Source organism: Saccopteryx bilineata, chromosome 1 (assembly GCF_036850765.1).
Source record: "Saccopteryx bilineata isolate mSacBil1 chromosome 1, mSacBil1_pri_phased_curated, whole genome shotgun sequence".
NCBI classification, from domain to species: domain Eukaryota; kingdom Metazoa; phylum Chordata; class Mammalia; order Chiroptera; family Emballonuridae; genus Saccopteryx; species Saccopteryx bilineata.
In genome coordinates, this window is record NC_089490.1 from 132515270 (window position 1) to 132529923 (window position 14654).

The 14654-nt window shown below is 42.8% G+C and overlaps 1 protein-coding gene across 3 annotated transcripts in view; it reads right to left on the reverse strand.

The window, feature by feature from the left end:
* Positions 1-11008: 11008 nt before the first annotated feature.
* DPYSL2 (dihydropyrimidinase like 2) overlaps positions 11009-14654 on the reverse strand; it is a 117527-nt gene continuing 113881 nt past the window's right edge. For all 3 annotated transcript variants that reach the window (XM_066267011.1, XM_066267021.1, XM_066267030.1), the window contains exon 14: positions 11009-13547. In XM_066267011.1, the coding sequence (XP_066123108.1) occupies positions 13456-13547 (92 nt within the window). In that variant the 3' untranslated portion in view covers positions 11009-13455. The remainder of the gene's footprint in view (positions 13548-14654) is intronic.

Sequence of the window (14654 nt, forward strand, 5' to 3'; positions counted from 1 at the left end):
AGAAATGTTAAGGGGCCAGTTGTAAACAGATCAAAGGGGGAAAATAATATAGCAAAAGAGGAAACAGTTTTAAAGAATAAAATGGTGCCTGACCAGGCGGTGGCGCAGTGGATAGAGCATTGAACTGGGATACGGAGGACCCAGGTTTAAGACCTCGAGATCGCCAGCTTGAGCGTGGGCTCATCTGGCTTGAGCAAAAAGCTCACCAGCTTGGACCCAAGGACACTGGCTCGAGCGAGGGGTTACTCAGTCTGCTGAAGGCCCATGGTCAAGGCACATATGAGAAAGCAATCAATGAACAACTAAGGTGTTGCAAGGAAAAACTGATGATTGATGCTTCTCATCTCTCTCCATTCCTGTCTGTCTATCCCTATCTATCCCTCTCTCAGACTCTCTTGCTGTCCTTGTAAAAAAAATAATGGCAATAAACAACTACATATCAATAATAACCTTAAATGTAAATGGATTAAATGATCCAATCAAAAGACATAGGGTAGCTGCGTGGATAAGAAAACACGACCCATAATATCCATACATATGCTGTCTACAAGAGACACACCTTAAAACAAAAGATGCATATAGACTGAAGATAAAAGGATGGAAAAAAATATTTCATACAAATGGAAATGAAAAAAAAACTGGGGTAGCAATACTTGTATCAGACAAAATGGACTTTAAAACAAAGGCTATAGTAAGAGATAAAGAAGGTCACTACATAATGATAAAGAAAGCAATCCAACAGGAACATATAACCATTATAAAGATCTACGCACCTAACATAGAACACCTAAATATATAAAGCAAACTTTGATAGATATAAAGAGCAAGATCAACAGCAGTACTATAATAGTAAGGGATTTCAATACCCCACTAACATCACTAGATAGATCCTCAAGAAAGAAAATTAACAAAGAAACAGCAGACTTGACACACTAGATCAACTCGATTTAATAGATATCTTCAGAACCTTTCACCCTAAAGCAGCAGAATATACATTCTTTTCAAGTGCTCATGGTACATTCTCTAGAATAGACCAGATGTTAGGGCACAAAAGCGGTCTCAACAAATTTAAGAAGATTGAAATCATATCAAGCATTTTCTCTGATCACAATGGCATGAAACTAGATAAATCAACCACAACAGAAAAACTAAAAAATACTCGAACATTTGAAAACTAAATAGCATGTTATTAAATAATGAATGGGTTAACAATAAGATCAAAGAAGAAATAAAAAAATTTCTAAAAACAACAACAACTCAAAATTTATGGGACACGCAAAAGCAGTACTGAGAGGGAAGTTCATAGCATTACAGGCATAACCTAAGAAGCTAGAAAAAGCTAAAATAAACAACTTAACCCTGTATCTAAAAGAACTAGAAAGAGAACAGCAAGTAAAGCCCAGAAGTAGTAGAAGGAAGGAAATAATAAAGATCAGAGAGGAAATAAATGACATAAAGGCTAAAGAAACAATACAGAGGATCAATGAAACAAGGAGCTGGTTCTTTGAAAAAGTAAAGAAGATTGATGACTCTTTCACCAGACTCACCAAGAAAAAAAGAGAGAGGACTCAAATAAATAAAATTAGATATGAGACTGGAGAAGTAACAACTGACACAGCAAAAATACAAAGGATTGTAAGAAAATACTATGAAGAACTGTATGTTAAAAAATTAGATAACCTAGATGAAATGGACAAATTCCTTAAAACATATAATATTTTAAAAATCAGTCGGGAAGAATCAGAAAACCTAAAGAGACTGATTACAACAAATGAGATCGAAACAGTTATCAAAAAACTCCCAACAAACAAAAGCCCGGGGCCTGATGGCTTCACAAGTGAATTCTACCAAATATTCAAAGGAGAACTAACTCCTATGCTTCTCAAGCTATTTCAAAAAATTCAAGAGGAAGAAAGACTTCCAAGCTCCTTTTATGAGGTGAGCATAATTCTGATTCCAAAACAAGGCCAAGACAACACAGAAAAATAAAATTATAGGCCAATATCCCTGATGAATCTAGATGCTAAAATCCTCAACAAAATATTAACCAACCGGATCCAGCAATATATGAAAAAAACCATACACCATGATCAAGTGGGATTTATTCTGGGAAGGCTGGTACAATATTTGCAAATCAATCAATGTGATTCATCACATAAACAAAAGGAAGGAGAAAAACCATATGATAATTTTAATAGATGCAGAAAAAGCATTTGATAATATCCAGCACCCATTCAGGATCAAAACTCTCAGCAAAGTGGGAATACAGGGAATATACTTCAACATGATAAAGGCCATCTATGACAAACCCACAGCCAACATCATACTCAATGGGCAAAAATTAAAAACAATCCCCTTCAGATCAGGAACAAGGCAGGGGTGCCCCCTTTCACCACTCTTATTCAACATAGACCTGGAAGTCCTAGCCATAGCAATCAGACAAGAAGAAGAAATCAAAGGCATCCAAATTGGAAAAGAAGAAGTAAAACTATCATTACTTCCAGATGATATGATATTGTATATAGAAAACCCTAAAGTCTCAATCAAAAAACTACTGGACCTGATAAATGAATTCAGCAAAGTGGCAGGATATAAAATTAATACTCAGAAATCAGAGACATTTTTATACACCAACAATGAACTGTCAGAAAGAGAAATTAAGGAAACAATCCCCTTCACTAATGCAACCAAAAAAATTAAGTACCTAGGAGTAAATTTAACCAAGGAGATTAAAGACTTGTACTCAGAAAATTATAAAACATTGATAAAAGAAATCAAGGAAGATACAAACAAGTGGAAGCATATACCATGCTCATGGTTAGGAAGAATAAACATCATTAAAATGTCTATATTACCCAAAGCAATTTATAAATTCAATGCAATACCAATAACATACTTCAAAGATATAGAACACATATTCCAAAAATTTTTATGGAACCAAAAAAGAACACTAATAGCCTCAGAAATCTTGAAAAGGAAGAATAAAGTGGAAGGTATCACACTTCCTTATATCAAGTTATACTACAAGGCTATTGTACTCAAAACAGTCTGGTATTGGCATAAGAACAGGCATATAGATCAATGGAACAGAACAGAGAACCCAGAAATAAACCCACACCTTTATGGACAATTGATATTTGACAAAGGAGGTAAGAGCATACAATGGAGTAAAGACAGCCTCTTCAACAAATGGTGTTGGGAAAATTGAACAGCTACCTGCAAAAAAATGAAACTAGACCACCAACTTACACCATTCACAAAAATAAACTCAAAATGGATAAAAGACTTAAATGTAAGCCATGAAACCCTAAGCATCTTAGAAGAAAACATAGGCAGTAAGCTCTCTGACATCTCTCGTAGCAATATATTTGCCGACTTATCTCCACAGGCAAGTGAAATAAAAGACAGGATAAACAAATGGGACTATATCAAACTCAAAAGCTTTTGCACAGCTAAAGACAATAAGAACAGAATAAAAAGACAAACTACACAATGGGAGAACATATTTGACAATACGTCTGATAAGGGGTTAATAACCAAAATTTATAAAAAGAACTTGTAAAACTCAACAGCAGGAAGATAAACAATCCAATCAAAAAATAGGCAAAAGAAATGAATAGGCACTTCTCCAAAGAGGACACACAGATGTCTAATAGGCATATGAAAAAATGCTCAACATCACTAATCATTAGAGAAATGCAAATTAAACCACAATGAGATATCACCTCAGACCAGTCAGAATGGCGCTCATCAACAAAACAACACATAATAAGTGCTGGCAAGGATGTGGAGAAAAGGGAACCCTCCTGCACTGCTGGTGGGAATGCAGACTGGTGCAGTCACTATGAAAAACAGTATGGAGATTCTTCAAAAAATTAAAAATCGAACTGCCTTTTGACCCAGCCATCCTACTTTTAGGAATATACCCCAAGAACACCATAGCACAGTTTGAAAAGGAGCAATGCATCCCCATGTTTATGGCAGCATTGTTTACAATAGCCAAGACTTGGAAACAGCCCGAGTGTCTGTCAGTGGATGAGTGGATTAAAAAGCAGCATTACATATACACAATGAAATACTATGGGGCCATGAAAAAGAAGGAAATCTTACCTTTTGCGACAACATGGATGGACCTGGAAACTATTATGCTAAGTGAAATAAGCCAGGCAGAGAAAGAAAAATATCATATGACCTCACTCATATGAGGAATCTGACGAACAATATGAACGGAGGAGCGGAATAGAGACAGAGGCGGGATCAAAGTTTCCAGAAGGAAAGCGGACAGAGGCAAAGGGGATGATAGGGTGAGAGGATGGGACTATAGCAGAAAAACAAATCCTGGAGGGAAGGGGGGAGGGCGTTATGAGGAGGGAGAGAGGGGGTATATACTGAGGAACATGGTGACTTTAGAATCTATGTAAACACAACAAATTAATAAAAAAAATTAAAACTGACTATTGAGTTCTGAGTATTGGTGCATAAGAGGTTGAAGAAGGAAAAGCTAGCAGTGTGGTGAGTGTAGCAATAATTGACACCGACTAAGCACTGTGGAGTGGGCAGTGACCCATGTGCTGTTCACACTCTAGCCCACTGAAGCCTCACAAGACCATAGAGGGGGGCACTGTTATTACCCCCAACCTACAAAGCAGGCAACGGGCACAGAATTTCAATGACTTCCCATGCACCCAGCCAGAAGATGGCTAAATTAGATTCACAGCCACACAGTGCAGCTGCGGGGCCCACGCTCTTACCCACTAATTCTATCGTCTCTCATGATTCAACGAAAGAGCCCAGGAGGAGACTCATGGATTTCAAAATACACCACTTCCAGAAATATGAGGCTTGGCTCATTATTTAACTTCTCTTAGCTTCAGTTTCCTCATCCATAAAATGGAGCTTTGCTCACTCAATTATATTTACCAATATTATTGATATTATTATTATTATATATTTTTTATCACTTAGGATTTCCATTAGATGCTGAGGCAAGCAAAAGAATAAAGAAGTAGGCCTGACCAGGCAGTGGCACAGTGGATAGAGCGTTGGACTGGGATGCAGAGGACCCAGGTTTGAGACCCCGAGGTCGCTAGCTTGAGCGCGGGCTCATCTGGTTTGAGCAAGAAGCTCACCAGCTTGAACCCAAGGTCGCTGGCTCGAGCAAGGGGTTACTCAGTCTACTGAAGGCCCGCGGTCAAGGCACATATGAGAAAGCAATCAATGAACAACTAAGATGTCGCAACGAAAAACTGATGATTGATGCTTCTCATCTCTCTACCTTCCTGTCTGTCTGTCCCTATCTATCCCTCTCTCTCTGACTCTCTCTGTCTCTGTAAAAAAACAAAAAACAAACAAACAAAAAAAGAATGAAGAAGTATGGTGTTCTAGGCAAACAAGCTGGTATAAACACACAGAGGTGTGTAGCCCTGATAGAAAAGGTTTTGGAAGGACTGCTAGGGATAAGAAATAACTCTGTCTACTGGGTCAGTTAATCCTAAATACACCTGGTGACGATGTTTCTTTACTATTTTTTTCAGGAATCTTTCTATCAGTGAAGTTTCTCCTGGCTTCTTTTATAACCTTTCTTTTCTACCTTTGACTTTAGTTCCTCAGCTTCAGCCTGTTCTATTTCCTGTACTTGAGCTAGCAAGTCCCACGAATGATGAATATATTTATGATGATATATATATTATATTTCATTTGTTGTGAATTTTTATTTTCTTCAGACAGGATCACCTACATAACAGGAGGGAAAAAATAAAAATAAAACAAATAAAAAAGAAAAACGAAACCTCCGCCTGCCTTGCTGACATGGGTCCCCTCTCAAGGCATGTTCCTACAGCGTCAGTTTGCCAAAAGGTCCCCTCACACCAAGTGTGAGTACAGGACAGACTAAAGAAAGTGAAGGGGAAGGCATATTTAGAAAACAAGGACATTAGTCTGGCTGAAGCAGATTTCACTTAGATAATATAAATATAAAGAATTTATGGAAAGAAAACCAAAGCTTAAATTAGCCTAGGAGGCTCAGGAGGAGAAACCATTCTTACAACGAAGCCATTCCTGTCAAGTCCACTCATGTGCCACCCACCCTCAGTACTGGTCCCCGCCTGATGGGACCTGGCACTGGCTGGGGCTGCCAGGGAGCCACTGAGCAGGAGGTCCTTCTCCTGATGGGCTTGGATCAGGGCAGAGCAGTGCAGGGGCTGCTGGCTGGCTGGGCTACTATCCATGCTGGGTGCTGCAAGCTGGGATGTGTTCAACAGGTACGATTGGGGGACATGAGTTCAAGAAAATTGAGGAAACTAGTAAGAGAGTTGCAATGCCTGCCACGAGGTACTGATGAGATGCTAGAGGGAAGCTCACAGCCAGAGGACAACCAAGTCACAAGACTGAGGGGGTAGGATGTCCAGAAGCAGGTGTGAAAGGAGGGGTGCATAGAGTAAAAAAGTGTTAGATAAAAGTGGGAGCTGGTCACCCCACATCCAGGCAAGACACCCACAGCCTATCCCACAGATGGACTGCCCTTTCTCCTTGTCTCTTGAGAAACAAAGCAGTCCTTGACTACTCTGTTCTTCGCTTGTCACAGCACTCTGCACATGCCTGCGACCAGATGTGTGTCTCCAGCAGGGGGAAAGCAGCACCACGAACAAGCCGACCTCCTGAAAGGACTGGAATTGCTCACGGATGAAAATGGCGAACCTTTGGCATGACAGAAAAAATCAAGGAAAATAGTGATCAGAAACAGTCCACTATACCTCTAGTCTGCTCCAAGGAAGGACTGACCCTGAAGAGCTGTGAACAGGAAGTCAATAATTCCTTCCCTCTTGCCCCTTCTTTTCTGAGAGGTCCACATTTGGATCCTATCAAGGTTTCCTGGTGTCCCCAGAGTCACAGAATTAAAGGAAAAACAGGTGGTCCAAAGGCAAGCTCACCATGGCCGGAGTACAGCCCCCTTCTCTCTAAGCTCCACCCACTTCCCTGAGCTCTGCGGGCCACTTCATTCTGAGCTCTGCCCAGTTTCATCACCTCAGCAGGTTTCCAGATGGTTGTATTGTGGGATGAAGTTTATTAGGACGAGGACTGTTTGTGTAACTACAGCACAGCTAAGCTGCCAAAATTATTAATTACATAAATAATCTCAATGTGATAAGTTATTTGAACCATAAATCTTTATATGCCCCTCTCATATGTCCAACTTTGCAAGGGTCCATCCTGGTGCCCGCCTGTCCCCTTCCTGACTGCGCCATCCCGCTCCTGACATCAAATCTTCATGAAATGACAATGTACTTACAGGTCTCTTTGCTTTCAAAATCTTTTCAATAGGCATTGTTTTATTCATGTTTGCAATATCCCTATAAAAATTAATTATATGCATGCAGACACTTACAATTTTTCACCAAATCAATACAATTTCCCCAAATCTTGTAGATAAAACTTAATGCACACGTTATTATTTTTCTTTACATTTTTTGCCCTTCTCTAAACCATTTATCTCTTGGCTGTGTTTTTTTTTTGTTTTTTGTTTTTTTTTCTTTTTCTGAAGCTGGAAACGGGGAGAGACAGTCAGACAGACTCCCGCATGCGCCCGACCGGGATCCACCTGGCACGCCCACCAGGGGGCGACGCTCTGCCCACCAGGGGGCGATGCTCTGCCCCTCTGGGGCGTCCCTCTGTTGCGACTAGAGCCACTCTAGCGCCTGGGGCAGAGGCCAAGGAGCCATCCCCAGAGCCCGGGCCATCTTTGCTCCAATGGAGCCTCACTGCGGGAGGGGAAAAGAGAGACAGAGAGGAAGGAGAGGGGGAGAGGTGGAGAAGCAAATGGGCGCTTCTCCTATGTGCCCTGGCCGGGAATCGAACCCGGGACTTCTGCACGCCTGGCCGACGCTCTACCACTGAGCAAACCGGCCAGGGCGGCTGTGTGTTTTATAGACCTCTCATTTCTTCTTATCTAGAGGCCATATATCTCCAAATGAGTTCTGGCTTCATGAGATCAAGCATTCCTCTCTGCGAAGCTCACTTGTCCAGTTTGCTCCTGAGTCTAACCACCTGAACCATCTTATCCTCTGGTACTCTTCATCTCTCTTTTCTCCACACTCTTCTAAGGGGAGCTTTCTCACAAGTGGTAGAATAATAGAGATTAAAACAATGGCCACCAGCCCCAGACTGAATGAGTTCAAAGTTTGGTGCTGAGCAAGTTGCTTAACTCTGTACAACAGCAAAAATTACTCCAGGTTGCTGCAAAGATTAACTGAGTTAACATGTGAAATGGTCCTGGCTGGTTGGTCCAGTGGTCAAGCTTTGGCCCTGTGTGTGAATGTCCCAGGTTCAATTCCTGGTCAAGGCTCACAGGAGAAGTGACCATCTGCTTCTCCACCCCTCCCCCTCTCACTTCTCTCTCTCTCTCTCTCTCTTCCCTCCTACAGCCATGGCTCAGAAACAGGAAGTCCATGGCCTCCATCTCAGGTGCTGAGAAGAGCTTGATTGCTAAGCAATGGAGCAATGCCCTAGATGGGCAGAGCATTGCCCCCTAGTAGGCTTGTCAGGTGGATCCTGATCTGGGTGCATGCGGGAGTCTGTCTCTCTACTTCTCCTCTCACTAAAAAAGAAAAAAAAAAATGTGAAAGGCCTTACAGCAGTACCTGGCAGTAATAATAAATGTTAGCACCTGACCCGTGGTAGCACAGTGAATAAAGTGTTGACCTAGAATGCTGAGGTCACCTGTTGTAAACCCTGGGCTTGCGTGGTCAAGGCACATACGAGCCACCACTACAAGTTGATGCTTCCTGTTCCTCTTGCTCCCTTTCTCTCTTTAAAATCAACAAATAAAATTGTTTTAAAAATAAATAAATTTTAGTTATTATCAATGTGACTTTGTGTGTGTGAGACAGACAGTAAGGGACAGAGATGAGAAGTATCAACTTGTAGTTGTGGCAGTTTGGTTGTTCACTGATTGCTTTCTCATGTTTGACCAGAAGAGGGTGGGGGCCTCCAGCTAAGCCAGTGACCATGGGGTCATGTCTATGACCCCATTCTCAAGCTGGCAACCCTGTGCTCAAGCCGATCAGCTCAGGTTTTGAACCTGGGTCTTCAGCGTCCCAGGTCAATGCTCTATTCACTGCACCACCACCAGGTCAGGCTGATAAATGTGACTTTAACAAACAGATGGTTTTATTTAATAGTTGACACCATCTTTGATATCTCATAGATCTACAATCGCTGCAGTCAACTAAAGACCTTTGCAGGCATCAGTTTTCATCTATTCCTATTTTAGAGAGAGACACTGGGGACATCGTTTCCCACAGCCTCCTTTTGTTTCTTCCCCATCCTCAGCTCTGTCCCATGTCTGATTTATAGTTTGTCCACTTCAGTTCAAACCTACACTGGGAGTTAGGCTGAGTAGATAACACTATCTCCACCTTGCAGAGGGTAAGGAAGGCCCACAGGAGTTAAACAGCTTCCTGAGACACACACCTCATCAGCAGCACGACAGAACTTGTCCCCATCTCAGCTGATAAAAAGGAACAGATCTGCCTTTCCTCACACAATGTGTGCTACAGACACTTGCTAGAGGATATAACTCTAGACAACATGAGACAAAACACCTTCCAAAGAACATGCATTCCACTTCCCTTTTCTAGATGTCCTGAAATCTCTTTGGATTAAATCACACCAGTTATACACCTGGTCCCACTGTTTAGCCATATGGCACCCATGGGATTTCCTCCTTAGAGTAGCCCCTCTCTGGCCATCCTTCTGCAATTCTCTGCCCAAACGGACCCAAGCGTACGGCCAGTGCCTACTTGGGTCTCTCTGCTGAGTATTCCATCAGAAGGCAAAACTCACGGTGGACGTGGACCAGAAGGCAAAACTCACGGTGGACGTGGACAGCTCTCAGATTGCCTGCCAGGTGTTGGGCAAAAGTTGGGAGCGTGAACTAGGGTGTCCACAGGCATGAGTGTGAACTGTTTTGGTGTGGGATGAAGCCAGAGTGGGACTAGAATGGGTGGACCTGGGATTTTAACTCTTGGCCCAAGTCTTAATTGATAGGATGATTATTTTTGCACCCCTCTCCTCCAGAAAGATTTCATTTTCCTTGATCACAATAATGTCATAGGCACACAATGAAGGTAGTGGAAGAGCTAGCCCTCACATGCACCACTGGTTACTGGCGGTACCCACAACTGTCCTCAGGGCTGAGGACCAAGAATCTGTGTTTCTTCTGAAGGGTGTATTTATCTTCTGGATACTATACATGTCACCTCCCCTGTAGCCATTATCTTCGTTTTGTAGCTGTTGCTAGGGCATTCAGAGCTTCCCATGCTCATGGCAGGTGTGTTGTACTAACCTCAGTCAGGCCTTATATTTTTCCTACTCTCATTTTCCCTTCACTCAGATACCGTTTAGAAAAGCTTGGTGTATGTTTTTGTGAATTACCTGTATCCTGTTAGGACAGGGCAGGGTAGAAAACGAAGGAAGAAAGGAAGAGTAAGATTTCATCAGCCCTGTGATGGGCCTGTGCGCCCCGCCACCACCTCTGCGTTTGGTGTTGTCAGACCCAACAACGCCAGTGCCAGCTGACAGGAACTGTGGGCTCCAAGTAGCCAGCCTGCTCTGCCCTGACATGCACTCTTGGCATGTGCTTGGGGACAGAAGACAATGTGCTTTATGACTGGGTTATGCACTCTTGGCATGTGCTTGGGGACAGAAGACAATGTGCTTTATGACTGGGTTTTCTGCAAGTTCCTGGACTGAGCTCTGTATGCAAATCCACACACACTAGTCTCTCACCCTCCACATCCCCATGGAGCATGAGGATGCGCCAGACTGAGCCCAGAGGTCACCCACACTAACCTGTATGGCCCCAGCCACTTCCTAGGTCCCATGTTAGGTTCACAGCGTGCTTCCGGCGTCTTTAGGATAGTTGATGAATTTCTGACACTCAGCACTACCAAGCCTGAGCTCTGCCAGGCCAAACAGCTGCCTCTTGAACATCTCAACACAGACACACCCGTGAAACAACCACATTTTGCTTTATTAGGCGTTCCATGGTAATATAACACAGAATTCTTAAGGAATAATAAACACGAGACTCTTTTGTTTTGTTTTTACCATAATTATTTTGCCATTAAGACAGCGGTTACAAAAAAAAAAAGGTACTCTTCTGGCTACACACGTGATGATCCGCTTTAGCACTGAACATTCCTCCACTCATGGGTCACAATCACAATTCCAAGGATTAAAATCCATCTAGTATTAAATCCTACAGTTTTAGAGCATCAAGTCACTGCAGTTATTCAGTTCTGAGACACTGTCAATTTATTTTAGCATTTACATATGACATTGATTGAACAGACACACAAAGCAAGCCAACAGGTAAACATGCTTACACAGCCTGAGGGAATCTTCAGGTTTTAAGTCGCTTTAAGAAAAACAATCCAAGTAACCAAAAAAAGGACCATGACCTGGTACAGGAAAAAACAGGAAGACGCAAGTGAACACAAAAGAGCTGCGAGTGTTTCTTAGAATTGAAACAAAAAGATTTTTTTTTCCAACTGGTTCAAATGCTAAGTGCAGGTGAGAAAAAAAAAAGTGAATATATTAAGTTAACCAATTATTCTTCAAAAGTACAATTTCCTTTTCAAATAACAAATAAACAACGACAAAAAATAAACCCTAATCATAACCCCAAAGGCCAAATGTGTGGAGAGACAAGTGGAAGGATGGAATGACCTACTTTTCTGTGATGCTTTACAAAAGCACATTGGGTTTTATGAAAGCCTGCAGACAGAACATCGCCTAGGAGGCCCTGTAAATACACCTGGAAGGAAATGCAGCACGAATCAGCAAAGACAGGGACAGGCACAAAGGCAGCTAGTGAAGAGTCACTGAGACGAGCAGAGGGAAGATGTTGACACAGATCACCTTCGGTCTCTAAGGGGCCACGTTGAACTTGTAAGGTTTTCTCCCCACACCACCTCTGATGTGACATATCACTCATTAAATGGATGTTTCCTCTTGCAATGTAAAATGGACCTTAAGCCCAATTTCCCAAGAATTTTCTGAGTTTAAAAGGCCTCCCTATGTGGCAGGATGTCTTTTGAAATAATGGGTCAAGAAAAACATTACTATTCCCCCAAAGTGAGAAGCCCCAGTGTGTTCTGGAACCCCAAAAGATACTTAGCCAGGAAACTTGGGGCCTGACTCCTACCAGCTCAACAATTCTGAGTGGTGGGGGCCTGAGGGGCTAATTGGCCAACTTAGGTTTGGGGGCTCAATTTACAGATTCGATCCTGTCTAACCATGAGTACTGCTCTCAGGGGAAAACTCTCATGTCCTATAGACTCAGACTTCTACATCTCGGCACTGTTTCTGGGTCCCTTCTGGGCCACCTGGGACGGTGTGAGTGGGTACCTCGGCCCTTCTCTATACCTGGAGAGTGTTTCAAACTCATACACATATCCTCATGATGGTGGGTGGGTAGCACCAGTCCTCCAGGGACAAGGACAGCAGCTTACTATGGTGGTGATGACGAAGTGCGCACCCTCCCAGGGAGGTTCCCATGACCACATTAGAATGGTAGCCCTAGCCATCTGAAAAGGCAGCGGGAGAAGGAGGGAAAGCAGTGTCTCAGGACCAGGGCTGGAGGAAATACACACAAAAATACAGATGTGAAACGAATTAGAAAGCTAGAGAGAGAGAGAGAGAGAGAGAGAGAGAAAGAGAAGGTGAAGTGAGGAAAAGACAATCCTCAAAAGATTTTAATCTGCAGCAAAATCTAGGCCAAAAAGAAAACCTGCCCTTTCTTAACAGTTAAGCCAAAAGACTATGGAATGGTGACGGGACATTCTGGAACCTCTCAGGAGGGACATGTGAGTTTGTCAACCACTGTGGGTCAGCTTGATGGCTACATAATTGCATCATTAGGATGTCCAGTTCAAACCCCTTGGATTAATATTGAATTAGGCTTTCCAATTTAGTATTTAAAAAAAAACAACAAAAAACATCTCTCCCCCCTCCCCTACCCACCCCTCCCCAACCTCACAAAGAAAAAAATATTTTTTTAATTTAAAAAGAAAAAGGCAGCTCTGGGCAATTCACTTTATCTTCCCTACTAATGAAAAAGAAGATGATAAGTACAATGGAGGTTGTTGAGATGGAAAACAGCCTCATGGTAATTTACTGTTTCACATGTCTGAGTGTTGGATGCAGCCCCATGTGGGGTTGGTGGACAGATGTGGTGTGGTATTTGTAGATATGTAGGGAAGTGGGTGAGCCAAACCGTGAACCCAGTGAGGGATGGAGTGTGGGGCCCAAGAGGGAGTCCAGTGAACTGGCTGCCCCACAGTAACTATCACAGGCTCTTACAAAAAAAAAAAAAAAGGAAGGAAGGAAGTCTCAGAATGTCCTTAGGTGTCCCATCCCCCATCCCCATCCACAAGTGGAACGGGCACTGGAACTCTAGCCCAGGCTGGTGATGTTGGCACGGCCACCAGGGGGCGCCACGATGCGCTGGGTGGTGCGGCGGGGGATGTTGTCGTCAATCTGAGCACCTGGAGAGGAAAGAGGGGCGGTGGTCAAAAACAGTTACAGGCATTAATTAGCGCTCTACACCAACACGGCCCAGGTCAGGAGCAAAGGGGCCAGGCCCAAACCTTTGTCCTCTCAAAACCTCACTGAAAGCTTAAACTACAAGGACGGGATGGCTCAAGGTGGCCAAAGACCCAGATTGTAGAAGCAGTCCTTTCAGAAGCCAGCTCAACCCATTACGTGAAAAGATAAAACTGTATAAAATAACACTTCGTGTCAGCTTTCAGCAGGCTCCGCTTATGTCCTGTCCTTATTCTGCTAGTCAGTCAGTGTGCTGTCCCCCTACTACTCATCTAACTGTCTAGACAGAAGTAGGAGCAATGGTGGTTCCTTATATTTGAACAGCCTGGTGACCTAAGAAGCACAGACATCATTATGCCCATTTCATTTTATGACAAAAAAAAGGTTCATTATTTTTAATTTTTTTGAAAATGGGTAATCTATATGTGGCGTACATGACCATGTTCTGACAAGAAAAAACCCCACCAAATTAGCTGTTTAACCTGATGTAGAAATAGAGACACATTCCTGTGGCTTAGGGGGCTAGAAAAGTAGAAGGGGTCTAGTCAGGGGCCAAAGGAAGGACGGAAGGGGAATTTCAAGTGAGGAAGCTCTATAGTCTTGACCCTTTCCTCTCATTGTCCCTGAAATCACAAAATTTTATGCAAGCAAATAGCGAACAACCCTCAGTGGTTCTACTCTAAGCACTTGACATGCATATTAACTTATTTAATCCCAACAACCCCATACGGCAGCTACTACTATCATACCCATTCGATAGGTGAAGAGACTAAGGCACGACCAGAGAGCACCTGGACTATGAAGTGAAACTGCTGAGGTCCCCAAACTGGACCAAGACAGTATACAGTCGGTCACAGAACAATGCAGGGGCTAAGGGCACCAACCACCAGTGCAGTCAAAACTATTATGCACATAATTCTGACTCCCCAAAAACTTTATTGTAGTTGGCCCCTTGCATCTGTAGATTCAACCAAATGTGGACCAAAACCAGTATTTTTTATCTGCTTTTCAAAATCTGCAACTGGGAATATGCAAAAATACTGTTTTTG